General features: G+C 39.1%; 1 protein-coding gene and 2 long non-coding RNA genes across 3 annotated transcripts in view; 2 read left to right on the forward strand and 1 right to left on the reverse strand.

Annotated features, from left to right (window-relative positions):
- Positions 1-27647, forward strand: part of LOC146477707 (uncharacterized) — a 545413-nt gene that overhangs the window by 425620 nt on the left and 92146 nt on the right. The window contains exon 2 of the long non-coding RNA XR_014865316.1: positions 5801-5907. This is a non-coding gene — a long non-coding RNA (uncharacterized LOC146477707). The remainder of the gene's footprint in view (positions 1-5800; positions 5908-27647) is intronic.
- The window catches only part of LOC146477731 (uncharacterized), a 28593-nt gene continuing 8170 nt past the window's right edge, over positions 7225-27647 (reverse strand). The window contains exons 4-14 of the mRNA XM_085113056.1: positions 22853-24083; positions 19319-19411; positions 18308-18406; positions 17355-17447; positions 16879-17138; positions 15846-16107; positions 15475-15597; positions 14830-14925; positions 14591-14689; positions 13880-14002; positions 7225-12704 (exon numbers count right to left, since the gene is read on the reverse strand). Of these exons, the coding sequence (XP_084969182.1) occupies positions 8848-12704; positions 13880-14002; positions 14591-14689; positions 14830-14925; positions 15475-15597; positions 15846-16107; positions 16879-17138; positions 17355-17447; positions 18308-18406; positions 19319-19411; positions 22853-24083 (6336 nt within the window). The 3' untranslated portion in view covers positions 7225-8847. The remainder of the gene's footprint in view (positions 12705-13879; positions 14003-14590; positions 14690-14829; positions 14926-15474; positions 15598-15845; positions 16108-16878; positions 17139-17354; positions 17448-18307; positions 18407-19318; positions 19412-22852; positions 24084-27647) is intronic.
- LOC146477732 (uncharacterized) lies at positions 25232-27479 on the forward strand. The gene is made up of 2 exons (XR_014865323.1): positions 25232-25730; positions 26404-27479. It is a non-coding gene; the product is annotated as an uncharacterized LOC146477732 (long non-coding RNA).

Consider the following 27647-nt stretch of genomic DNA (forward strand, 5'->3'; position numbering starts at 1 on the left):
GCTATGGCGCTCTGAATTGTGAAAAATCCAAAGCTGAATACATCGAGATTACGTCAGAATCGCGTTTGAGCTTAATGGCTGGGAAGACATTAAAACATATTTCTTACTTTTAATACCTTGGATCTAAGATTTTGGATTCTAAAAAGAGCCAAGTATGTAAAGTTCTCGCCTGCTAAGTCTGTAACAAGTTGGCACCATTTGTCGCTCAAGCTTACTTTAGTGCAGTAGAAATAATTATTATGTATAACTCTAAAAAGTTGAACAATAAGTGCTAAACAGTAAAAGAAGCTAAACTAAAAATGGATGCCATTCTAACCTTATTTCTGGAGTTCAAAACTCATCTTAGACACAGCACTTTTGCCACCTAGCAACATCTCGTAAGTCCAAGGACCCGTTTCTTGAAAGTCCCGGTAACTTACCGGGCGCGATAAGTGTCTTTTGTGATAAATGTTTCTTAACAGAAGTCAATTTTTTATTAGCTTTGAATACTAAACTTTAAAATCTTATAATTCTATGAAAACATTGGCCAAGTACCATGTCTGCACTCACTGTGTATTCGCGAAAAAAACATTTAAAAATATACTTACAGGGCCCGGTAAGTTACCGGGACTTTCGAGAAAGGCGACTAAGTATCAGACTTTTCACTCTGAAAAACAGTTCCGGTCGTAGAGGGTGAGGAAGGGGTGGGGCGGCTGGAGAACAAAGAGGAGGAGGTAGGGGTGAGGGAGAGGGACTATAAGGGGCCCAAAATATTAAAATCATTCACAATTATTTCTCCAAACCCCTCACCCAGTCCCCTTCTCCGTAGTTGCAGTCTAATAACTGGTTCTTAATTAACACACCCTGAAGTATACACTGTTCTTATTATCTAAGATCTCTCTGTGGCAGTGGCTGACTGAGACATTTGCAAAGAAGTTCTATCTTCTGTTTGGGTGGGGGCCGATTGATGATGATGGCGGTAAGTATTAATTCTAACCCCATTCCAACCCATGAGAGCTATCCTGAATTTATACAATATTTCTTCAAAAGCTGCAAAACCCTTTGAGGTGGGAACGGTAGGTGTACAAGTTAGGAACCTTTCATTTCTTTTCAGATACTGTAGGCGTTGTTAAGTAGAGGATAGTCGGCGCATTTTCAGTCGCTTTAGGGACTGTGGTTCAAGGATAGTTTAGTCGTGAAATTGTCGTGTTGTTTCTGTACACAAGAAACTCAAATTGATATTGTCTCTCTGGCGAGGTGTGTGATTATTGGCGAATAATTTCCGGAGGCAATAACTGGTTGGTGACGGATGAGTGTCCCATCTACAGTCAACTCCCGCCTTGCGGACACCCCGCTATTACGGACAAAATTCAGATCCCCGGCGAAAGCTCTAGGGGTTTGACTGAAACTGACTCCCGCTATTACGGACTCTCGCTCTTACGGAATTACGAACACTTTTGTGGTACAAACATAACACTTTTATTGTTTTGACTCTCGATAAAGTGGACACCATGCACCATGAACTTCGCATGTAACATAACTTGCAGTCTAATGTTCGTCATTTGTCAACACACTTCGAAAGATTTCTGGAATGTTTAATTTCACACCAATCTCTTTAGAGGCTGTACAACAGACTCTGCGTTTTCACTTCAGCTTTTGCCTTTTCCTTCCAGACTCTTTAGGAGAGACCAAGCCCTCACCTGCATTCCCAATGACTGCTTAGAAGATTCGCTACTGTTGATAAGCTTGTCAAGTCTTATAAGATATTTTGGGTCGCCACGTAACTCATAACTAACTGGAATCTCAAGCCCCAGGTTGATCCCCACACCCTGCTATTATAGACTGTCGCTATTACGGACACTAAACGACATCCCGAGGGTGTCCGCTAGAGCGAGAGTTCACAGTACAGGAAAGCAGTAATGCTCCGAGTTTCTTCATGGTACAAAAACTGAAATAAGTGAGCTCCAAGCTCTTCGGCAGAAAAACTCAGATTAGTCAAGAATCGCTTTCTTCAGTTTTCAGAAAAGACTGGGATACAAACAAAAGCAACATAACTTGGGTTTGTCCAGAAAGCTGCAATGATGAATTTTCAGCACAGTTGAATCTCAATAACTTGAACCGTGGAAATAATCACACCACTAAAAGCGACATGAAAAATTCGAATCCTGTTGAATCTTGTAAAAGCGCAAAGCAGGGAAATTGCAAATAGTCGGTTCGAGTTGTTAAGGATTCGTTTCACAAATTTTGTACTATAGGAAGTTTGCGTTACCGAAAGGAATTCTGCGCGGGAGATCGAAGGGGAACTCCATTTGAAGCAAAAAATTGTTTTTGAACGTAATTTTGTTAACTTAAAGACCGAGGTGCGATAAAAGTTGGTGCAGTCAGGAAATTGTGCGCAGACTAGCGCTCGTACTCTGAAATGGCGGACAAGTATCAACATTACTGGTGCTAAAGCCGGAGCACCAAGATCAAACGGCCTACGAGTATCAACATTAGAGTTAAGGCCCGTGCCCGGCACAGTGCTCCACGTTCTTTGCCGTCGCAGTGCTCCGCTTATCGCCATTGCACCAATAAAAAGGTCCGTTAATACAAGGGTCCATGTCCGAGCACCATTTCAGGGCAACAAGATCAAACGGGGCCGGCTACTTCCAATTCATATTTTCAAAAAAATAGACCATTTCCGAATTGCTTTGAACCTCATTATGAAAGCGAGGCTAACGGCATATGAAAAGTTTTGCACGTAGCCTCGCTTTCATATTGAGGTTCACAGCAACTCGGAAATGGCCAAATCATTTTTTAAGTGCCTTTCCTTTGATACAAAACAGGACTGGCTTCAGCTTTGGCTCCAATCAATGGTTTTTAACCTTGTCGTCAAACCGAATCGACGTTTTACAAAAAACAATAAACAAATCAGAATTCGAAATGTTCCATAAACTAAAAGAAACGCGGGATATTCCTGTGGCTTGGTTTCATTTCTAATCGATGGAGAAAAGGGTGCGACTTTATTTTAACCAATCAGAGCGCAACAAAGGAAAACCCAAACAAACGAATAAAAACTTGCAATGGAAAATTAACAAATTTAGCACCAAAAACAAAAGTGTATCACATTTTGTCCTCGCTGGGTGTCCATTCATCTCTTTTAAGATTAATTCTAAGCTGGCACATGGAGAAAATGCGCCCTGGTTGATGAATTTCGTATCGTCATCATCTCCCTGCTGTGAAATGTGTTGGTATTGTAAGCAATATATCAAACACAGGGAAGAGTGTTTCATACGATTTTCAAACAACGAGAAGTGCGCCTCGCTTTTTCAGCCAACTATTCGAGGTGTTTAGAAATCGCATCAAACACTCTTTCGTGTGTTTGATATAACTTCTCAAACCATTAATAGTTTATGAAGACATTCAAAGCAACCGCTCACTAAATTTTAGGATAATTACGATCATATTTCCAAATCTCCTTCACTGTGGTGATTTCATTTGTTTTCTCTTCATGAATTATTAATGAGTTTAAAGAGGAGAAATTCTATGTTGATCTCTGTAAATCAAACAGCAGATATATACAAATTCCTTCAATTGACGAGTTTCTTTGTTCCCCTCGCTTATGTTCTGATGGAAAAATTGGTATTTTAGGAACATTTCACGTTGATCTGTAAATCAAATACAGATATCATACTCAAGCATTTAAACTTCAAATGGTTTAATAATATTCTAATATTACATTTTACTCCGAATTCGTTTCTCGGAGTCAATTTCATATTCGCCTCTTGTAATCTACTTGGTAAAAGTCACTTGGCATAAAACATTCAACCCTGCAATTGCGTTACAAGGATTATAGAAAAAGACAAAATCTTCTAAATTTGTGTCTTCTGATTTAAAATGTTAAATCTGCCTTAACGTCTATGTACAATTGAGGTACCAAATGCACCCTGTTAGAAATATGTACGGCTGTATAATTGCTATCTACCTAACTACAAAACTTATACCATGTCTTTGGTTTGTACAGTACGACATAGCATGAAATAATGTTCACGTTGGTTACACTTTGCTTAATGAAAGCAATAACATTTGGCAAGAAACAATTTTCCCCCGTACTTGAATTACAGGAGATTTGTCTATGTACAATTGAGGTACCAGATTGAAACACCCCAAGTTTGAAATATGTACGGCTGTACATTTGCTGTCTACCTAACTAAAAAACTTATACCATGTCTCTGATATAATGTTCTCATTTGTTACACTTAATAAAACCAATAACATTTGGCACGAAACATTTTCATGCCGCACAAGGATTCAAGAAAAAAAGACAAAACCTTCTCGATTTGTGTCTTCTTATTCTAGAAATGTTAAATCTGCGTTAACGTCTATGTACGGCTGTAACAATTGCTATCTACCTAACTACAAAACCTATACCATGTCTTTGGTTTGTACAGCACGACATAGCATGAAATAATGTTCACGTTGGTTACACTTTGCTTAATGAAAGCAATAACATTTGGCAAGAAACAATTTTCCCCCGTACTTGAATTACAGGAGATTTGTCAGCATAAGGATCATAGAAAGAAGACAAAACCTTCTCGATTTGTGTCTTCTGATTCTAAAATGTTTAAATACAATTCAGCTGCTTTGACTTTCACGGTCTTTAACAGCTATTTACATTACTTACACTTAAAAGGTAATTTCTTCAACAAACCGATCCATTTGGGAATTATGAGACGAGAGAAACCCCACAGTCACCCCAACAGCAAATGACACTCAATTAATACTTCGGCATTCTGCAGGTAACAGTGAGCCGATACCAGCTTCACATGCGATACGATATTCGTGAGATATTTACCGATACTTGGCACTTTTTTATATCGATACTGTGACGTCTTCGCTCCAGACTTGTACTATGACGTCATTACCGTCGGTAGAATCCAGGCTTAAACGAGTAGAGAACGCTAAGTTGTTGTGCTGCCAAGAGAACAGTAAAATTCTTCCGCAAAAAAAGGTTATGCTTAAAATTCCTCCAACGTTATGTGGAATGCACATCACGCTTCTTTGAAGTTGTCAGTTTAACGGCATCGAAACAAAACCTGTGTCGTTCACAAGTATCCATACTTGAACACTCCCAGGTATCGACTATGTGGCATCAATATCGACTCACCTTTACGCTGCAGACTTCAGACTGAGTATCGGTTGCAGACCGAGATAAAATTCTTCACCCAGCCTTGTGCGCAATTAGAAACGGCCAGGGTAACAGTACGAGGTATGTGCACAATAAAACAACAACATAACCATGCATTTGCATTACATGCCACATGTTGGGATCGACAGGAAGAGAAGCATCTCTGCGCGGTACTTTGATAGATTCTTAATATACAATGACACTTTTCAAGAAAACCGTAAACTCTTCCACTCCCACAGCAATGCTGTACAAGGTGGTTCTTACTTTTGAGTTTGTTGATGAAACCCTCAAGCGTGACTATTCAAATGAAAGCTACTGAGCAGTACTTTGCTATGGTGCTGTTTATAATACTGTACAAGGTGGTTCTGGCTTTTGAGTCTGAGGATGAAATCCCAAAATGTGATCATTTAAATAAAAGCTACTTGACAGTACTTTCCTGTGGTGCTGTTTATCATGTTGTACAAGGTGGTTCTATTTTTTGAGTCTGTGGATGAAATCCTAGTGTGACTATTCGATGAAAGCTACTGAGCTGCTGTTTATTATGTTGTACAAGGTGGTTTTATCTTTTGAGTCTGTGGATGAAATCCTCAAGTGCGACCATTCAAATGAAAGCTACTAAGAAGTGCTCTCCTGTGGTGCTGTTTATTGTACAAGGTGGTTTTATCTTTTGAGTCCTGTGGATGAAATCCTCAAGTGCGACCATTCAAATGAAAGCTACTGAGCAGTACTTTCCTGTGGTGCTGTTTATTATGCTGTACAAGGTGGTCTGACTTTCGAGTCCTGTGGATAAAATCCTGAAGCGTGACCATTCAAATGAAAGCTAAAGAGCAGTACGTTCCTGTGGTGCTGTTTATTATACTATACTAGGTGGTTCTTATAACGTTTGAGTCTGTTGTTGAAATGCTAAAGTGTGACCATTCAAATGAAAGCTACTAAGCAGAACGTTCCTTTGCTGCTGTAGCTACACGAGGTGGTTCTAGATTTTGATTCTGTGGATGAATTTCCTTATTTGTGACCTATCAATCAAAGCTACTAAACACCACTTTCCCGTGGTGTTCGTCCTTGTCTTCTGTTTAATAAATTGAATGTTAGGATTTTCCTAAATATTGAGGTTTAGATGCTCTTAGGAGTGAAACTCAGATTCCTGCCGAGTTTAAATTTCCAAATATCCACACAATTGTGTCCAACACGTTGATGTCCTTTGCACTTGCCTCACATCTAATAGCAAATGTTTAATCAGATTTTATCTCGGACTGCATTTTATACCCAGCCTGCAACGTTTCAAAACTAACCTGCTTTCGTCACGGTGCACAGAATTTTCCCCAAATGCTCGAACCTCTTACATCACTTACTACACAAAAAATGAAGAATTTGGCTTGGTGTCTGGTTGAAAGGATCATTGACAACTCTTAATCTGTCAAGATTTCATTTCACTCCTGGGTCATTAATCAAGTAAGCGCGGCCACCAGTGGTAAATACAAAATAACATATTTTGAGCTAAGAAATGGAGCTGCCTTGAAACGAAGGCTTATGCAGAGATTCCCTTCAATCAATCTACATTATCGTAACGTATCGTAGCTTTGTTTGACGATAATTCCCTGCATAAGCTCATTTACAAGCTAGTTCCAGTTCAACAAGTCCAAAATTAAACTACTCAACAAAAGGAGCGCCGTTACCTTTGACAAACACAATTAACACAGAGGCAAATTTGAAGACAGGAGACAGTTAACCCTTTAAGCCCCAATGGAGATCAGTAACTTTGTCCTCCTAGAAATACCGTAAACTTTCGCTTATAAGCCCTGGGCTAATACAACTTCGTAAGGGGTTTTAGATGGCCTTATAAACGGAGGGGCTTATATCCTTGGGGGCTTATAACCGGAATAAAAATACCGTTTCCAAACGAGCTATAGCAGTGTTGATCGAAATACGTTTTTTCACTTACTGTGTTTTAATTAAGCTTTAAAACGTCAATCTTTGGAACAAAATTAAAACCAACAACACGAACAAAACTAGACGGCGGCTTATATCGGGGGGGGGGGGGGGCTTATAATCGTATGTATTTTTGGGTTTACAGGTAGATGGTCCTATAACCGGGGGGAGGGAGGGGGGGCGCTTATAAGCGGCAGTTTACCGTATCGGTAAAACAAATATACAGATCACGAGAATATGGAAAATGATCACTGAAAGATAAACTGACTTTGAGCAATTTCTCCCAACCAATACCACAACAAATATGAAGACGCCAATGAGGAGAATTTTCGGTTTGATATTAGGCCTTAAAAGGCTAATGGCACTGCTAAGGAAGGTTGATACTCTTCACCATTTAACTTCACTTTAACAAGTAAGTGTTTTGTGAAACATTGTCAAAAACTCACACTAGGAATTTAGAATTGGTTCGTGTTTAGCACGCGTGCGGGAAGTTTGGAAAGTAGGAGATAACTGTAAAGGCCCGTTTACACATGCAATTTTTGTCACACGCAAGTTGCAGTTTTAAATCGCCCGCATAAACTAGCGGCCATTTCATCGCTCATTTGTCTCTGGGATATCGCGGGAGGTTCGAACATGTTTCAAACGTGACACAATTTTGCTTGATTTCTTGAAAAAAAGTACAGCGTTGAAAATACACCAAAAAAACTATTGGTTTAAAGTATGCTTTGAAGTTGCAGCCTTGCGCGACAAAAATTGTAGTGAAATGTGACACAAATCGCTTGTCTAAAAGAGCCTTAAAAGTTCGCCGAGAGCAACACAGTTTCTCGAGTGCGCTTAAAACTTTTCCAGTGTCCATAACCCGATAGACGCACAGCTAAAAGGATGAAACAGACGCGGTTTGGCACGGAGGCAAGTGGTGGAACGGGAAAAACGTCGTCTGGTTACTCAGACCAATCCTTTCATAACAAAGCTAACAGAAAACGGTATAAAAAGACAAACAAGAGTGAGCAAAGAAAATCTAAAACCGTCGGAGTTTCCCCAAGTTTATTAGTTACGAGCGTTCTAAACTTCTTTTCCTAAATATCTTCTTTCCTTTCATGCGAGAAATCGTATATTTGCGCCGTTTTAAAAATCACTTCGACTGAGTTAGAAGTTCGACTTCGACTGAGTTAAGTTCAAAACCAAAGTTCGACGCATTAGATCGCTATCGTCCAAGGAACTTTTGTGTCTATAATTAACATACTAATATAAACAAATATGGGTTTTGGAAATGGTAAAAAAAGGTTTTCGTTGTCCAATAATACGAAAATTTTCCCTGGAAAACTATCGTTACATAGCTTCTATTATTTTTATATCAGCGTTACAAACTTGTTTACCTTAGAGAATCCGATAGATCTAATCTGTAGTTTGTTTAGTTCTTGCTGAGCTCCTTACTAGCATAGCCCCACAGTGGGCTTTGAATTATTCCCGCCGCTATTTGTCATTTCGTTTCTCATAAAGAGCGACCTGATTTCACTCCAATCCAAAGATTTAACTTCTTTGTCGACTAAATTTACCTGCTCCGAAATCGTTTTCCATCTTTCCGGTTCGTGAAGAAAGTTTACTTCTTCACTGGCGATCGAGAACAAATTTTCTTAGCTGAATGTAACTTGCACGTGTTATCATGCTTGCATAAATACAACGCATGCGTCAATCGAGTTATGGATACACGCCTTCGTTATTGAATTTGATTGGATAGATTTACTTTTACTTTGCTCGCAGAGTGGTAGGTTTCAGCACACATCTTCCTCTCCATACAGGCTTACCGTTAAATTTAGAGAAGTTAACAACTTACAGTCTGCAAAACACTCGCTAAGATCACATCCAAGGCCTCTACTTGTAGAACTGTGGTCGTTGATTGTCAATTTCAGAGTAGTTAATGTGTCACTTCTTGCCAGATTATTGCACAGTTCCAGTAACTGATCTTCACTCACTTCACTGCAGCTATTGATTGTAAGACTGAGAGTTGTTAATGACTTATTTCTGGCGAAACCATCACCCAGATGCTTCATCCAGTCTCCAGCCGTGTTACTGTAGTTGTTGATTGTAAGACTGACAGTAGTTAATGACTTATTTTCGGTCAAACTATCACGCAGCCAAAGAATCCTTTCTTCATCCGTTTCACTGTAGTTGTTGATTGTAAGAGTGAGTGTATGTAATGACTCGTTTGACGCCAAACCATCACCAAGACCCCGTATCAAGACTCCACCCGTGCCACTGTAGTTGTTGATTGTAAGAGTGAGTGTATGTAATGACTCGTTTGACGCCAAACCATCATTCAGACCCTGTATCCAGTCTCCATCCGTGGCACTGTAGTTGTTGATTATAAGAGTGAGTGTATGTAATGACTCGTTTGACGCCAAACCATCACCCAGACCCGGTATCAAGACTCCACCCGTGCCACTGTAGTTGTTGATTGTAAGAGTAAGTGTATGTAATGACTCGTTTGACGCCAAACCATCACCCAGACCCTGTATCAAGACTCCACCCGTGGCACTGTTGTTGTTGATTGTAAGAGTAAGTGTATGTAATGACTTGTTTGACGCCAAACCAGCACGCAGACCTAGCCAAAGGAAAGCCCTGTCGCTAAAGTGGCTGTTGATGGTAGGGGTGAGTGTCGTTAAAGGCGCGTTTTTCGCCAAACTTTTGCTGAGGTCTATTCCCTTGTCAGTGAGGGAATACAATGTAAGAGTGAGAGCTAGTGTAGTTAAGGAGGTGTTTTGCAACACTACTTCAAGCAGACGTTGCATCCACCTTACGTTCTCGCCAGGGTAGTTTCCGATTGTAAGAGCAAGTGTTGTTAATGACGTGCTGTCTGTTAAACCGTCATTCAGGCCCTGTGCCCAGTCATCACTCACGCCACTGATTGTGAGACTAAGTTCACTTGTTCCAGTATCCTTCACTTCACTGAATACTGAAGGCAATAACGAGGGATTATCAATACAGAAATGAAGGCCACAAGGAGAACAGTCTGATATCAAGTCATGGACAATCACCTTTAAGTTCGCATTGTGGTTGGCACCTGAAAACTGCTCAATAGCAGCCTTCCCGTTAGTGGTCAATTCTCCCCAAATGTTGAAAGTCACAAGGTGTACGCAGTTTTCTATTTTCAGGTAGCGCATAAGACTGCTTGCAACATCATCAGTTACGTTTCCATGAATGTTAAGAGTGAGTCGATACGGTGTGGACTTCATTAACAGTCTCCCGACAGCTTCTATAACTTCACAGCTCAACTCACCCCAGACGTTTAATGTCTGTTCTAAATTAAAACTGCTCTTAGCCAAAACAGGAGTAAGACAAGCGACCTTAGCAGCTGCAATGTTTCCACTGGTATTTGGATGGAAAGAGCACGACTGCTTTGCTTTGTTTGCTGAAATTATACCTTTGACAACATTTGCCCAGTTGTTAGGGAGTTCACCAAAGATTTTTACTTCCAAAGTATTCAAAGAGTAATTTTGCAAGAAACCTCTTTCTAGGAAGACGATGTCTGATTCACTCACCCTTCCAAAAACAACCAAAGTAAAAGATTTCAAAAATGCTTGTTCTAAAAGTCCTTCACAAAGGGCTGCAGCTAATGAATCTTGTATGTCTCCAAAAATAGTAATGACAACAGAGGTCAACGATGTGTTGACTAAAACTCTTTTCAAAGCCAGTATTGAAGTGTCACTTAATGAACCATAAAACTTGAGGACAACTGACTTCAATGGTGTATTCGCAGACAATCCTTTATCAAGAGCTCTGGCCCAAGCCTCGCCCCACTCACCAAACAGTTCAAACGTCACGGAGGTCAAGGTGTTGCTTGCAGCCAAAGTGTCACCAACAATATAAGCTATGTTACAAGGGAGGCTTTGAAAAGTTCTAAGAGTAACTGACGTTAAAGTCGAGTTTTGAGATAGTCCATCGTAAAAGGCATCTCCGAGAGCTTCTAATGTGGACACGAACAAACTCTGTAGTTTTGGACAGGATTTCAGGTAATCAAAAGCAGAATTTACGTCTTTTAAATTTAAATCTCCACCATCTTCATCACAACACACAGATAAATGAACAGGATGCCGTAACTGTGAAAAGTTCCGGCAGTATTCTGCAACCTCCAAAAAACTAGAATAAGAATGGCGGCCTTTTCTGCCCACTTCCACAGTCAAAGGGAAAGGAATGAAGGAAAAAAGAGCCATCGCCACTTCTTCAGAATTTCCACTTTCACTAAAACTTTCAGTATAAAACGTTCCCACCTCCGTTTTGCACTTGAGCCAGTCCCAGTTGCCACGCTTCAGCTTTTTACCAATCTGTCTGAAAAGGATGCTCGTTTCCTTACCCAGTATACCAGAAAGAAACAGAAACACTTGTCGGTATTTTCCTACAATATGGTTACGGAAGCGTAACTTGAACTCTTTTAAGATATTGACGTCTTTCTTAAATAACAGAAATGCCAAGTATGCTGCGGCTAAGTATTCTACAAATGTTTTGTGAAAGAAGTGGTATTCGTGCTGTGGGTTGATCTTTTTCAGACTGGCTTCCTTGAAAACGAGACCCGATATGCGAGCTGCCAGATCTGGATACATCTCTTCAAATTTTGCAAGTTCTCTTTCACGAAAAGAAAGACGATCTTCTAACAGGCATTTCCAAGCTAACTCTCCCAGTGCAAGTAAACTCTGTTCAAATTTCTTCTCAAGAGCCTCGTCATCCTGGGGAGCTTCCAACTTATTTTTTGCACAGAATCTTCGTAAAATGCATCGAACAATAATCTGATAGAGTTCAGTTCGTCGAGATGGAAGTTTTCCCTCATAGTCCTCAAAAACAATACAGAGAAGGAGCAAATTCAATGGATTGCTTGGTAAAGCATGGAGGAAAGAGTTTTCCTGGATTGCTTTAATAAGCCTCTCTCCTTTTGACAAATGCTCAGGCCCCAAATGATTAAAATGCTTTCTGATGTACTCAAAAGCATCTGCATCTGTAAATCCTTCAATTTGAAAAAGAACGTCAAAATCAACCTTCTGTCGTATCTGAATTCCTCTTTCTTGGCGAGATGTGGCCAACACATAACAAAATGGCAAAATCTTTTTATGAAGCAATTTATCCACATCAGGTTTTAATTTTTCAGGTAGCTCATCCAGACCATCCAAAATCAATAGAACTTTTCCATGGTAGTGGAACTCTTCAATATAACCTATAAGCTCTTTCCTGAGCTTTTCATCTTCTGGTAGAAGTTGTTCATTAATGGCATCCAAGACGTCCCCATCAATGTCCCTGCATTTTAACAGTAGCACGATTTCAAACTCGGGAAAGGAATACTCTTTCGGGATTTTCCCATTTGCCCAGTCATACGCGATTTGGAGACAAAATGTTGTTTTCCCGATACCAGGGCTTCCTTCTACCAGTACGGTTACATCATCTGGGGCTACAAAGATGTCATACATGTCCACTTCATCGCGTCCTAGCTGGAAATTGGTTTTCCTTCTTGAAACGATTTTCAGTCTTGTGTAAACATCTTCAATGGGTAGCTTCAAGGTGTTCTCCCAAAGGAGTGGTTTCAAAAGCGACCTCCTTTTGTACGTATCTTTGAGAAAATTGACAACTAAAGCCAGACCTGGACCTACAGAAAAACAACAAATACTTTGTTAGCCAAGGGCTGCCATTTTGTTCCAGACTAAAGGTGTCACCTACCACTTTAAAAAGCGCTATATTTCATGTAGTTCACTAGGTATCTGTGTCTGTGTGTGTGTGCTACATTTTTCCAGATGCAATCGAGCCTCTGCACAAAGACACACCCCCTAAAAGCTCCTAAATGTACCTACTTTACTCACATACGCGCATCAGACACCACAGGTAAATGGACGCCAAAACCCATTTCCGGGACCATTGGAGAGAAAATAACCTCCCTTAGCACACAGAAAGAGAGAAAGGCTTAATTGTTGCCGCTCTCTCATATCCAGTATAATAACCAATGGCTGGTAATCGAGACAAAAGATTTATAAAGACAAGCTGTTAGAATTTACTGGCGTCAACGGGCAAAAGAGCTTTCAACTGCAACTTTTAAACATGCACTAGAGACAGCTTGAGACATTGAAGAAACTTTAACCGTCACAACTGTTCAGATGGGCATGTAGTATTTTTAAGAACACCAGAACAACAGAACATCCCGGAACATCACAGGACACCCGGCCCCAAAACCCCGGCGCACCCACCAAGAAAACCTGGAACACCTTCCAGAAAACCTGGAAGCGGTAGCTTGAGAACGAGGCTTCAGAGGAGAAATTGTAAGTTGAAGTCAGAAAACTGGATTTCCTCTAGGAAAAGCAAAATTTTATTATTCTTTAGGCTCAAGCATCAACCGGGACATTCTCTCTAACTGTTCTCCATATGTTCCTTATACAACTAGTTAGGGGAATTTGTTTAAAAATCAAGTCATTTTTCTTAGCTGATCAGCCCATTCATTCTCAAGACTTATTAGTTTTATCAAATACTGAAACTGTAAGGAGAATTGAGATGCTGATCATGCTTTTGGGGTTTAAAGGGTTCAACTTGATCCACTAAAGAAGCAGAACATTATGATTCATGCACTACAGTGCTAATCTACAGAAACTGTGAAAGGTTTCAACATAAGAAAGAGAAGGTGAACTTCGTAACTTATAACGAAGACCTAATTTTATCAAATGAATAATGAAATAATTTCAACATTATCATTAAATGGTCAACTGTCTGTTCCAGTTATCACATAAATCTTAATTACATTAGTACAGTATAGACCTCAGGTAGTAACTTAATTACCTTGCCCATAATATTTGCTGCCATCTTGCCTTGGCTGCTTGGGAGGTTCTCTTTCAGGAAACAATAAAGGCCTTTTATTCTGCTGTAGCGAACTTGAATCGCTTTGTGACAAACTTATTGTACCTGAAAATACCAGAAAAACTGTCAGCGTAAGGGCCATTGGAACGGTTAAGTTTCCGGGGCAGATAGTTGGCTAAGGAGGAGGTCAAAAAGGGTACGTCCACAAGAACAAACAAGTGAGACACGAGAAGCTACTCTTAACCAACCATTTCCAAAACTTATTGAAATCCTTGTCTCTGATTGGCCACAAAAATATCGAGTTTAGACTCTTTCGCACTACTTTCGAGACTTGTAATACAAAGTGTTGACCGGCAAACTACATTGGTTGCCTATTCACCAAACTTGTCTGGATTGTGCAGGAGAGTTTCCTTGTGAAGAGTTTCAGTGAAAAGGGAACCGACAAAACGCAAGAAATCCCAAAAGTTGTGTTAGCAGAAATATCTGTTCTAATTTTCTTGCCACCAGTGTATACTCAAAAAGGTGTTTGCTCTTATATATGCACACCCTACACAGACAATTCACAAAACAGACAACATGGCTCAGAGAAAAGCATTAGTGTATGGGGCACACAAAATTATGTTTTCACAGTAAACAAATTTTCATAGTCAAAAATAAGGATTTTGTTGGGATCATACAAATGCTTACAGTTACCTTCTGTTCCACTTGTCAAATGAGTTTGAGAGGCTGCAGGAAAAGGAAACTGACTGTAACCTGCTACATGTACTGAAGACTGACTTCCATCAGAAAAACCTTCAGATAGAAATGAGCACAATAAATTATTCATTACAAAGTCAACAGGACACATGACTTTTTAATTTTTTTTCACTGTGTATGTGATACATATACTCTGTTGTGATAATTGCTTTAAACATTTTTTCAATCACTCCTACCTTCAGTTCCACTTGCCATATGAGTTGGAGAGGCTGCAGGGAAAGGAAGCTGCCTGTAACCAGCTACTGAAGACTGACTTCCACCAGAAATGATACCTTTAGATGAAAAATTGAAAATATTGTAACAACGTGGCACATCACATTAAAATGGCATTTAGAGTTTAAGTCAGTAACTGGATTTACTCCTGGGAGAGCATAATATTGTTTCTCCTTAGGTTCTCTATACTATGTTCCTTATAGAACTAGTTGGGAGAATTTGTTTAAACATCAAGTCATTTTTCTTAGTTGATCAGTTCATTCATTCTCATGACTGATTAGTTTGATCAAACAGTGGAAACTATAAGGAGAAATGAGATGCTGATCATGGTTTTGGGGTTTAAAGGGTTAAGCTAAAGATGCAGATCTTGCTATTTGTACTACTGGGCTAATCTATGGAAATTGTCAAAGGTTTTAACATAAGAAAGACAAGGTGACAACTTGGTCACTTATAAGAAGACCTTTTTTTATCAAACGGAATAGTAATTATTACAACATTGTCATTAAAGGTTGAGAAAATAAACAACACAGAGTTCAACTGCCTGTTTCAGTTATCACATAAATGTTAATTGTATTAGTACAACATAGCTCAGGTAGCAACTCAATTACCTTGCCCATCACAATCTGTCCCATCTTGCCTTGGCTGCTTGGGAGGTTCTCTTTCAGGAAATGATAAAGGCCTTTTATTCTGCTTTAGTGAACTTGACTTGCTTTGTGACAAACCTATTGTACCTGAAAATACCAGAAAAAGTGGCAGTGTAAGGACCACTGGAATGGTTAAGTTTCAGGGGTAGATAGTTCGCTAACGAGGAAGTCAAAAAGGGTAAGTCCACAAGAACAAACAAGCAAGATCCAGGGAGCTACTCTTAATCAACTTTATGGGCCAAAAAGTTAATTTGCACCCAGGGCAGTAAATTGAATAAATATGGTATGCGATCTAGAGAAAGTTGTTTGTGCCCAATCATATTACGCTCCTCTACCTGGTTTGGGTCGAAGGCTGACATAGTGATGTTCATGCAGGTGTCCCAACACAAGCTGGCTGCTGCTGCTAACATCATGTTCTGGGCGGATAGTTAAGTCACGTGACAGACTGCTAATCACATGAATGCATGTTTTAAAGCAGTTTGCTGCAGCATGGAGAATGACGTGGTCACCCCATGTCCCATCTGCTGCCATGTTTCTAAGGTAATCAGGCCAAGACTGGTGTCCATGTACAAAGTTAAACAGTTCTGTCCCATCTTGCTGCAAGAGAACAACCATATTATAAACAAAAAATGTCAAAGTACATTGTGCCACTCTCATCCAATGATCAACTGGAGGGTAAAGATTTTCACTAAATTGACCAGTGCATTGATCCACAACAAACCAAATTATACCGAAACATGTTAACTGTTCCATAATTTAATTAATCCAATAAGTTATTTATTCAGTTGTTAATGAATAACTGAACTATCAGATACAACAGAATTTCAGAGCTTTGCTTGGCTTTAAGCATCCATGTACACTGTAATATCAGCCCTTGATTAATGTACCAACTGTCCAAGAAATAGCAACCATTTTAGAATTGACTTCTGCCTTTTCTTGCAAAATGAAATCAGCAAGATATGAAGCAACAATTAAGTTTTATCTTGATAGAGGTATTTTTCAGTCAGTGACACAGGCATATTGTACTCGGAAAAAGAAAATCTGAATTCTTCCCCCCTAACAGAGCTGAACCTTTGACCTTCCATTTGGATGTTATAGAACTCAGCTACAGGAGACTTGTGGGAGCTAAGACCATTAAACTACATTCATGCAGTGACAAACATCTGCATACTGCTAGGATTTGAATGTGATATCGGGTTTATTGTGATGAATAATGATAGAGGTATATTTTTCAGTCAGCCACCTTGGCATACTCGAAAAAGAAACTCCAATTTCTTCCATTTTATTGCTTTGCTTGATTTGTATCACCATAAAATGAAACCATTGCCTCACTTGTTCAACATTACCAACACTACAATTGTAACTTACCAGTGTAGGGTTCTCCTTGAGGTATTGGACTATGCGCTGCCTCAATGCTTCATGAGAGATTTGGTTTCCTTTCACCAGGTCCAGTTGTTCTGATAACGCATAAAACATGCAATTCCCTGATCCCTTGTTATCAGAGATTATCAAGCCTTTGTCTGAAGCAATTTTCTTTAACTCTCCAAGAAGATGTGCGTTGCCGATGATCTTGCCTGCATCATATCGCATTTGTTCAAGACCACTGAAAATTTGTTCAGCTGTCATAACTAAAACCAGCAATAAAAGGAATAACAAGCGTATTTTCAAGAATCCTATAATTATAATATTTATAGAGTATACAAGTATCAAAAATCTAAAATTTCATATTATTTAACAAGGCAAAAAGACATACACAGCTAAAAGTTTTTGCAAATGTTACATGTTCATGTTGACAGATTGTTGTAAGTGATTGTTGTCATTAGAAAACTTAAGTTCCCACCTACCATCTGTTTCACTTGTCAGATGAGTTTGAGAGGCTGCAGGGAAAGGAAGCTGACTGTAACCTGCTATTGAAGACTGACTTCCAACAGAAAAACCTTCAGAGGGGAGAATTGTAATGAGCAAAATTAGCCAACAGAGCATCTTAGCATCAGACAAACAGTGTATGGACTGCATTATCACCATTATGATAATAATAATAATAATTATTTAAAAGCATGGTGAGAATAGAAATACATGTATGTCCTGTGGCATTAATAATAATATTAATGGAACACTTTATAAATTCAGGGAAATCCAGATATTCAATACATAAATTAAATTTGCATGTTTTTCTAGAGGCTGATTCCCCTTTCTGTGACCATTTCATGAATTGGACTCTCCTTCAAAGACTGAAGACTGACTTCCACCAGAAAAACCTTAATAGAGTGGAAAATTGCAATAACAAAATTACACAACATAGCACTTTTATTTTCAGAGTGGATGTACAACAAGACAGCAGTATGGAGCAGGTACACAAATGCAAGGAGAAAAAGCCACATACATGTAAGTACACCACTAGCATAAAAAAAATATTGTTTAATGATCGACACACCAAGACAGCTGACAATTGAAGGGCTGAGAGCATATAATCGCCCAAATGACTTTTCAGATCGTTTTTTTCTTGTTTTAGCTCAGATTCGCCAGTGTTTTTTACGAGGCCTTTAATTCCTTAAGGAAGCTTTGCTCAATGTTTTATCTGCTGCTTTGCCGCACAATTTACAAAGCAGCAGATAAAATATTGGAGCATCATTCCCTGAACGAATTCAAGTCCACATGAGAAAATTGCAGCTAATCTTAACCTAAACAACAAAAAGTGATCTCAAAAGTCATTTGGGTTGATTATGCTGTCAGCCCTTCAATTTTTGCAAATGTTACCAATAGCGTTGATGGAATAAAACTAAATGTTTACACCTACTTTCAGTTCCACTTCTTAGATGAGTCTGAGACGTGACAGGGAAGGTGACAGGAAGCTGACTGTAACCTGCTCCTGAAGACTGACTTCCAACAGAATGACCTTTAGAGGAGAAAATTGTGATATTAAGGTGGAACTATACATCACCAGTGATTTCAGTAAAAAACAATTTCACAGCTAGCTGGCAGTCTGCAACATTTACATAAATGCAGGAACAAAGGTCAACAAAGGTTAAGGTTACCCGATACCTTCAGAGGTGTCTTCAGAGGTGTCTCGCGTCCAAGCGATGTAACGTGTCCAGTTTAAACTGTAGATACTTGAACCCTTATATCAAATTAAAGCTTATAGAACTGGCTATCCAACTAAACCAAGAATTTTGAAATAAAATGAATTGCCGAATTTTTAGCGCTGTTTTCTTGAATAATTTTTTTTCACTTGGAGGAGCCACTTCAAAGAGCTAGAACTCAAAAGGAATTTGTTCTTTTGCCTTCAAATTTGGACAGTAGCTAGTTTAACATATAAACAACAAAAACGTGTCTGCGAATTTTTTCTTTCGAAATATTTTTTCTCCAAGAGAGATTTTTGTATGATTACCCCACATTTTTTTCATCCTATTTCGAAAATGCTCTATAACTTTTCACTGCGATTGAATATGGCAAAACGCAGACACGTTTTTTTAGCGCTTTGGGTCCGGAAACTGAGGAGCAAATTAAATTAGCAAAAAACAAAATTCACTTTGACTTGTAGCTTTAAAAAGGTGATTCGGACGCTCGCAATTAGAGGTCATGAAAAATTCGACAATTCATTTTATTTCAAAAGTCTTGGTATAGTTTGATAGCCAGCTCTATAAGCTTTAATTTGACATAGGGGTTTAGGTATCTACAGTTTAAACTGGACGCGCTACATCGCTTAAACGCGAGACACCTCTGAAGGTATCGGGTAACCTTAATGACTTTTGCAGATGCTACGTGATAGCTTCCTTGTAACTGTTTTGATAAAGTGATTCATGCCTACCTTTTGTTCCACTTGTCAGATGCGTTTGAGAGGCTGCAGGGAAAGGAGGCTCATTGTAACCTGCTACTGAAGACTGACTTCCATCAGAAAAACCTTCAGAGGGAAATATTGTAATAAGCAAAGTTATACAACATAGCATCTTAGGAGTGTAAAGATACACAGTGCTTGAATCAGCAACATCAACACACAGTGATGTACATCATGTACTGGCCTTTATTAGTACATTATACCCCAGACCACTATCACAGACCATTGCATTATTATTCTTTACCAATTCAAAGCATGCAATAATATGAGGAAGCTTGTTAACATTCCATCCAACATCCAAGTTGTGAAAATTTGTCCTCTGAGTTGTTACTTCCAAAATCTAACATCAGTGACATGTGAGAATGTAACATCTGAGTTGAAAAATCTGGCATTCAAATACAATCCTCCAAAGCCCTCACACATGTAAGTCTCATACGTTAAGCCAGTAAACTTCCCTTGTGAAAATTTTTCCGAGATCTCGCCGAGATCTCGGCCGAGATCGCGGGCGAGATCTCGGCGCGTTTTTTGCCGCCGAGATTTTCATCTCGCCGCGATCTCGGCGCGTTTTTGGCCGCCGAGTTTTTTATCTCGCCGCGATCTCGGCCGAGATCTCGCCACTAATCTCGGCGCGTTTTTGGCCGCCGAGATTTTCATCTCGACGAGATCTCGGCCAAAAACGCGCCGAGATTAGTGGCGAGATGAAAATCTCGGCGACCAAAAACGCGCCGAGATCTCGCCAAATCTCGGCGGCCAAAAACGCGCCGAGATTAGTGGCGAGATCTCGGCAAGATGAAAATCTCGGCGGCCAAAAACGCGCCGAGATCTCGCCAAATCTCGGCGGCCAAAAACGCGCCGAGATTAGTGGCGAGATCTCGGCAAGATGAAAATCTCGGCGGCCAAAAACGCGCCGAGATTAGTGGCGAGATCTCGGCAAGATGAAAATCTCGGCGGCCAAAAACGCGCCGAGATCTCGCCAAATCTCGGTGGCCAAAAACGTGGAGAGATTAGCGGCGAGATCTCGGTAAGATGAGAATTTCGGCGGCCAAAAACGCGGCGAGGAATCCCTGGCAGGATCTCGGCGAGCGAGCCGCAGCGGTGTACTGAAAATTTGCCCAGTTGTGCGAAGCCCGTTTAAGCTAATCCTGGATTAACGCAAACTTTGACTCAAGTGTAACTGCTAATCAACAAAGATTCTTCGAAAAGATTTTTGGCCCTCAGCTTTTACTTAGACTTTTCTTTACCTTTAGCTCGAAATTGGTCTTTAAAACCATTTTTAACGAGCGCGATGAAAAGCGCCGATTAACTTCTAATTGTGGATTAGCGTTAATCGGCTTTCGAACAACCCAGCCCAGTCGTGAAAGTAAAGCTTTTTGGTTTGAAATTCTTAATCAGCGGAATAACAGTGGAAGGATACTTATAACCGAACTACGTTCTCAAGACACCCCTAAGCATTTTCCACGAAAAAGTGAATATATAACTTCTGTAAGTAAACAACCACTTAACTTACTTTCTACCGTATCATTTGAATCATTACGGCTGGGAAATCTGGACAAAAGAGCGAAACTAAGCGGTAAGCTTATGATGTAAATGAATTATGTCAACTAACTGCTTCAAATTGGAAACGAATATAGAAGTTGTGAATCACCAACAATTTATTTCAAAAATTTTACCTTTGAGGTTTCGAGTTATAAAGATGAAATCGTTCGTGTAGCTAATTACGCTTTGTGAAAGCTTCTATCGATTTCTAAACAAACTCTTTTACTCTCAGTGTTTCTTTAAGCTATTAAGTAAGATGAAATACGGATAAATAATATAAGAAACTAACCTCTTTCTCAATCAAGACATACAAGGCTGTGGAAGAAAGCCATTAAAACCTCAATTCTCGCGCAAACTTGATGGTCACTTCCACTGAGTTGATTCTTAACACGCTCATAGCTTAACGAGCTTGAACATCCTTTTAGCAAATTTTAAGTCCTCCTTCTTCAGCACATTAATTATCTAGGACATTCCGTAAAAAATGTACGGTGACTGAGTTCAAAGTGTGCAGTTCAGTTTAGTTCAGTTAGTTCGGGTACCGTAGTTTGTTAACTTAATCAGCGTCATTTTAGTTGACCAGTGCCCATCATATCCCTTGTGTGCTATTCTCCGGTTGACCACATATCATGATTTCCAGCCATAAACAAATGGTTAACTTGTCATGAAGCTTAACTTTTCATATTTAATTTTTGTGGCCTCGCAAACCTCAACTTTCAGTCAAACTTTTTTTTACCTTACGCGAGCATCGCCGGGTGACGTGATTGAATTAACCAATCACATCGCCCAATTCACATTGTTGTTGGGGACTTTCGCGCCATTTGTCAAGTGGCAAGCCGCGGAGACGGCAAATTGTTTACGAGGATTGAGAGACAGATTGTGAGGGAAAAGAGCACAATCGAAATATGTCGACAACTGAAGACAGTGCAATGAAAAGGGAAAGAACGCGTTTTCAAAAATTGTGCTACCTGTACCGAAAAATCGTTCGCAGCAGGCATTACGACATGACTGAAACGACCTTTTGAGGGACAAAAATCGCCTTAAAAGGTGAGTTAAAGATTTAGACAATAAAACGATAAGATTATCAGGTCAATGAATTCATTTTATGATAGTAAATAAGTATGTTAACGAGCGTCCGGTATGAGTAGCGTTACTATTTAATCTGCCGAAGCGCGATCTCGGCCAACAATTTAAATCAATTAGTTGAAGCTCATCAATTTCCAGTTATAGCATGAAAAAAATGAAAGCAAACAATATTTTCACCGAGGGTTAAGCTGAAGTTTTAACTCATTCAAGCTCGTAACTTAATCCTTACCACTGAAGAGTTCACATGTCTTCGTTTCGAATCTGACAAAGATCGCGGTGTCTTGTCGAGATCGTGGTTGTCTCGGCAAGATTTTGGTTTTCTCGCCGAGATCACATTTGTCTCGGCGAGATCTCGCCTGTCTCGGTGCCCCTAAAAATCTCGCCGCGAATCTCGCCGAGATGGAAGACGCAACCGCAATCTCGGCGAGATATCGCTGAAATTTTTCGCCCTCTAAAAATCTTGCCGCGAATTACTGAAATCTCGCCGAGATCTCGCCTCCCTTGGCGAGATTAACGCAATCTCGGCGAGATCTCGCTGAAAGTTTTGCCCTCTAAAAATCACGCCGAGAATTACTGAAATCTCGTCGAGATCTCGGTTACCTCGGCAAGATCTCGCCTACCTCGGTGAGATTAACGCGATCTCGGCGAGATCTCGCAGAAATTTTTTGCCCGCTATAATTCTCGCCGAGAATTACTGAAATCTTGGCGAGATCTCGCCAATCTCGGCGAGATAACCGAGATCTTGGCGAGATCTCGCTGAAATTTTTGCAAGGGTTTTGTCAGTAAACGATACTCGGGAGGCACCTTCACTTAAAAGGGCTTTGTAAATCTGGTCTTTTTATACCACAGGGCACATCAGCCATTATTAATCCAACAAAGGAATTTTACCTGAAGTGATGTCCATCATTCTTTGCACAAGTGACCTGCATTGCTCCTCCCAGTTGTAAACCTTTGCATACTCTTGACAGACATACTTCATTTCCACAAGTCGTACATTTCTTCTTCTCTGACGGACACTCCTGATTGCCTCTGCCCACCTGTTAGGATCGTCTGAATCCACTACACAGTTTGAACCATGAGGCACATTCTTAAGAGCTTCTCCGAGACCAGAGTTACCACTTACAAGCACAGGAAGACCAGCAGATAACGCTTCAAGAGCTGGCAGACCAAACCCCTCGGATCTTGAAGGCATTATAGCAAGATCTACCTCACAAAACAGCTCAGCCAACTTCTCTCTTTCTTTGAAACCACGTACAACAAGTTGATCAAGGGAAATGCCTTGCTGGAGCAACATTTCTGCTACTTGCTGCTCTCTTCCACTTTGTACTCCAACAACCTTCAGTTTGTAGGGCTGTGACATGTCTTTCAACTTTGCAATTGCCTGAGCAGCAATGTCATAACCTTTCAGCTGCAAGTCTTCACTGTCACCACTCCCTAGCAACAGAACAGAAAATGTTCTTCTTTCTTCAGGAGCTTGCTTTACATCTGCAAACTCAGAGAAGATGCCTGGGGTGAGGTTGAGAACATTTTCATCTTTCTGAAAGGGTCGCAGATATCCTGAGAAAGCTTCCGCCAGCTTGGGTCCAACTGCTACAACTTGGTCAGACAATTCACAGAGTTTGACTTCTAACTTGTGCTTTTCCTCTCCTTTAGAAACAGCATCTGCAACATTTTTGAACATTCCAAGTTCTTCAGGGTCGGTATGGAGGACCTGAACCCATTTACAGTCATGGTGGGGTTTAATGACTTGTACTTGTTTACCAAGCTGAACTCCATGGCCTATCACACAGTCCATAACATGACCTTTTGGAATAGTTGCCAACCAATCAACTGGGTCATAACCAGGCATTTCTTCCGCCTGAAGAAGATGGACATTGTGACCAGCAGCAACTCTTTTATCCTTTTCACTGCATTCAGGGAGATAGACACTGACTTGCACATCAGGGAACTTTGCCAACTGAATGGCGAGCTCTCTATTGATGGTTGACACACCTCCTTTTGTTGACCTCCATTCACTGCTTAGAAGAGTCACTCTCAATGATCTTCTTGAGGACAAACTTGGGGCTTCCCCTTCATGACCTGCCTGTGATGTAGAGGCTATGTTAAGAAAGGACGACTCCTAAAAATTTAAATATTAAGACAAATTAATTATTTGCTGAAGAGCTGTCATGCAGCTGGGTGTTTCCTTCTCAACTCAATTAGTAAAGGCAAAGGTTTATTATAAGCAAATGATGGACAAATTGAAGGGCTCCCTTGCAAAAACAGTCCTATTTTATTTCTATTTTATGGCTATTTTAATCCTATCACACCTATTTTTATACTATTTTATTCACACTTAATTATATTTTATTTCTATTTTACCTGATAAGGAAAATAGACCATCTATTTTATTTGAGTTTTACTTCTATTTTAAACCTATTTTAAAGCAAGAATGAACCAGGTGGTGTATTTTATTTCTATCTTTTCGTAACAAGGTGAAAAATAGCTTGTTCAACAAGCTATTTTAATCCTATTTTAATTTGAAACATCACTGTTGCTCAGTAAAATAGTAATAAATTAGACTGTTTTATTTCTATTTTTCTGCACATAGGGTTGACTATGGCCAGTTCCTTTGGACAATATGAAAAAAATAGGCTATCATAATCCTATTTTATCCATGACAACCTTGAACAAATGGCAAAATAGATTTAAAATACTATTTTATTCCTATTTTTGGAGGTAGATTCTATTCCATTGCAAAATATGTATAAAATAGTCTATTTTAATACTGTTTTTTTCCTTATATGCATGGTTAACCTATCATATTTTTTTCCTATTTTATTCAGCAATTCAAGCTTGGCTTAAAATGTATGTAAAAATGTAATTTTGAGGCAGCTGTTTTGTAGTCACACAAAGCAGAACTTCCAATATACACTGGAATTCATAATTCACAGCTTCTTTCTTGTAGTTTTCTGAACCATGCATACATAAATGGGCAACTAATTAAGACACTGAAATGCATTTGTGAAAACCACTATTACCTTCAATTAATCTCGAGGTCATTTAATGCCAAAAAGATCAGTAAGTTTTGAATCATAAATCGTTCAAGTACAATGCTAGCTAGCTTTTCACAACGGGCAAAAGAACGGTGGAGTCACTGCACAGCAACAATGGCAGCCATCTTGGATTTCAGTCAGACTGGGAAGACTGGGCATGAACAAAGCTATTTTGGTCAGCAGCCATGCCACTGCAGGCTCGCAGAAAAACCGTTTCATTTCAGATTTAAGGACGGTGCCTACTATTGTTACTGCGCATACGTTCTGCGCATCTCGAGATACTCGGGTTTCCTATGGGTGGGCCTACTAGTACAGGAATATTTTTGCGCGGTTTAAAACTATACGGAGAAAGCAGAACTAAGCAAATGCTTTTGGTATCTCAAAAGAAAATTGGGGGTAACCATGCATTTTTCAGAGATAATTAAGCTTCAATTTAGGAAGAAATCCCATACATTGCTTTATATTTTGGCGCTTTTTAGAGATATTATTGCTTAGTTATCTCTGAAAAATGCATGGTTACCCCCAATTTTCTTTTTGGATTCCAATAGCCCTTGCTAAGATCTGCTTTTCCCGCATAGTCATAAACCGCACAAAAATACTTCGATATTAGCAGGCACCGTCCTTAAGCGGGATTCAAGTTTACAGGCATCTTTCCCCTGTTTTTTTACTTCTTTTAAGCTAAAAATGATGTCTTCAAGCAGCATAATGTGGATGACTACTTTACGAAAGAGGTATGCTTTGATTTAGTAAATAATTTTGATGAGAAACTGCATGAAAATGTGTGATTTTATAAAGAAATATAGTCTGCTTGGATTAGTAGATGTGCTTCTTGAAATTTTATGGCTCGATCCAAATTCTAGATTGTTGAGGTAGACATTCCTTATTTATTTTTAATATACTGGTCCACTGAAAAGAATAAACCATAACTGGCTTCAATAGCAGTTGAGATTCGCATTACAATTACAAACTATACATTCCTCCAACCTCTGATCATGCCACATGCTTTAGATTCTATGACATTCCGTACACTGCAAAGCCAAATCTGAACTGGATTTTCCAAAATATTTATAGCCTTCACAAACGTTTTTAAGGAGTACTTTGTAGCCAGATTAATATCATGTCTTGGTATAAGCTGAAGACTTGTTCGTCTAATCTTGATTTTGATTCAATTTGCATGATTAACTTCATGGAGTACATGTATAAGTATTATTTTTTACATGCTCAATAATACACTATACTTTTTTAGCACCATGAGTTAAATTCTGTATACCCTCATATTTTTAATTTACTCATCGTTGTTACGGGGGAAAAGCACACTGCAATATGTGTCAAAAATCATACTAACAACCTTGATCAATAAGACAAACTGACTTATAAAGTGCACAATTTTCTGTTTTACTACAGATTGTGAAGGCCAATACTCGAGACTGCAGCTTCAGAGTCAAGTCAGAAAAAATCCTGATAAATATAAGCTAAGTCATTTATGACTGCCAGACTCTTATCTGTTATTGCATTTGACGTTAGGAGAATGCATACCTTGCTTGTCGCTTTTAAATCTTTCTACATGTAAACGCTGTGTGATTTGGGTTTAGTTGCCATCTTGGACCGGCTGACCAATTGCCTTGATTTCATGCAAGAGCTTTGAATCCCGCTGGCTAAGAAAATTCCCGCATAAATGCACGTTACCAAGCTATGATTATTACTGATTCAATTTTGTTATGAATCGTGAGTTATGCTGCTACAACTCAGGAACAATTACCAAATAAAATATTTTTAACTTGCCTAATGCAGTATTGGTCATTGCTTGATATCACAGTTGAAAATCGCAAAGGTGCAATCTTTTTTATCAATCCAGTTATCTTTCTTATTAGCACTTCCCCTTAAACCTTAACACAATTCTAGACAAAGCCATGTTCTGAATGTTTCTTTCCAGAGAAGTTCATTGTGAAATTGTCCTGCTGTTACTTATAACATTTGTAGCTTAAGCTGGCTGTGGTATACGGTTTGAATGACAAATTCATATAGTGTGCAATGCATGTTATTAACCATCCAGATATACATATGTAGGTAGATGAGGACTATAATAAATTATTTATTGATCATTAAATTTATGATATGTAATATTGACCAATACTACAACTAAAGCACACCTCCTTTAGAAAATCTAGGCTGAGGATTTAGATACAGTTTGAACTGTCACCTACTTTCAACCTATTTTATAGCTATTTTATTGCCCTATTTTAAACCTATTTTAAAGATATTTATGCCCTATTTTTTGGTATTTTATCCCTGTTTTATGTCTATTTTAAACCTATTTATATCCTATTTTCCAAGTTTTTTTCCTATTTTATCCCTGTTTTATGTCTATTTTAAACATATTTAAATCCTATTTTCCAAGTTTTTTTTCCTATTTTATCCCTGTTTTATGTCTATTTTAAACCTATTTAAATCCTATTTTCCAAGTTTTTTCCTCTATTTTATCCCTGTTTTATGTCTATTTTAAGCCTATTTTATAATCAACATTTCAAATTGCATACACATTTTCTCTATTTTATAGCTATTTTAAAGCTATTTTAAAGCTATCTTTTAGGTAGTTATGACTTGCTGGTTGGTCTATTTTTTTACTATTTTTTGTTTCAAAATAATAG

The sequence above is a fragment of the Pavona decussata genome, unplaced genomic scaffold (genome assembly GCF_977016875.1).
Source record: "Pavona decussata unplaced genomic scaffold, jaPavDecu1.1 SCAFFOLD_69, whole genome shotgun sequence".
NCBI lineage: Eukaryota > Metazoa > Cnidaria > Anthozoa > Scleractinia > Agariciidae > Pavona > Pavona decussata.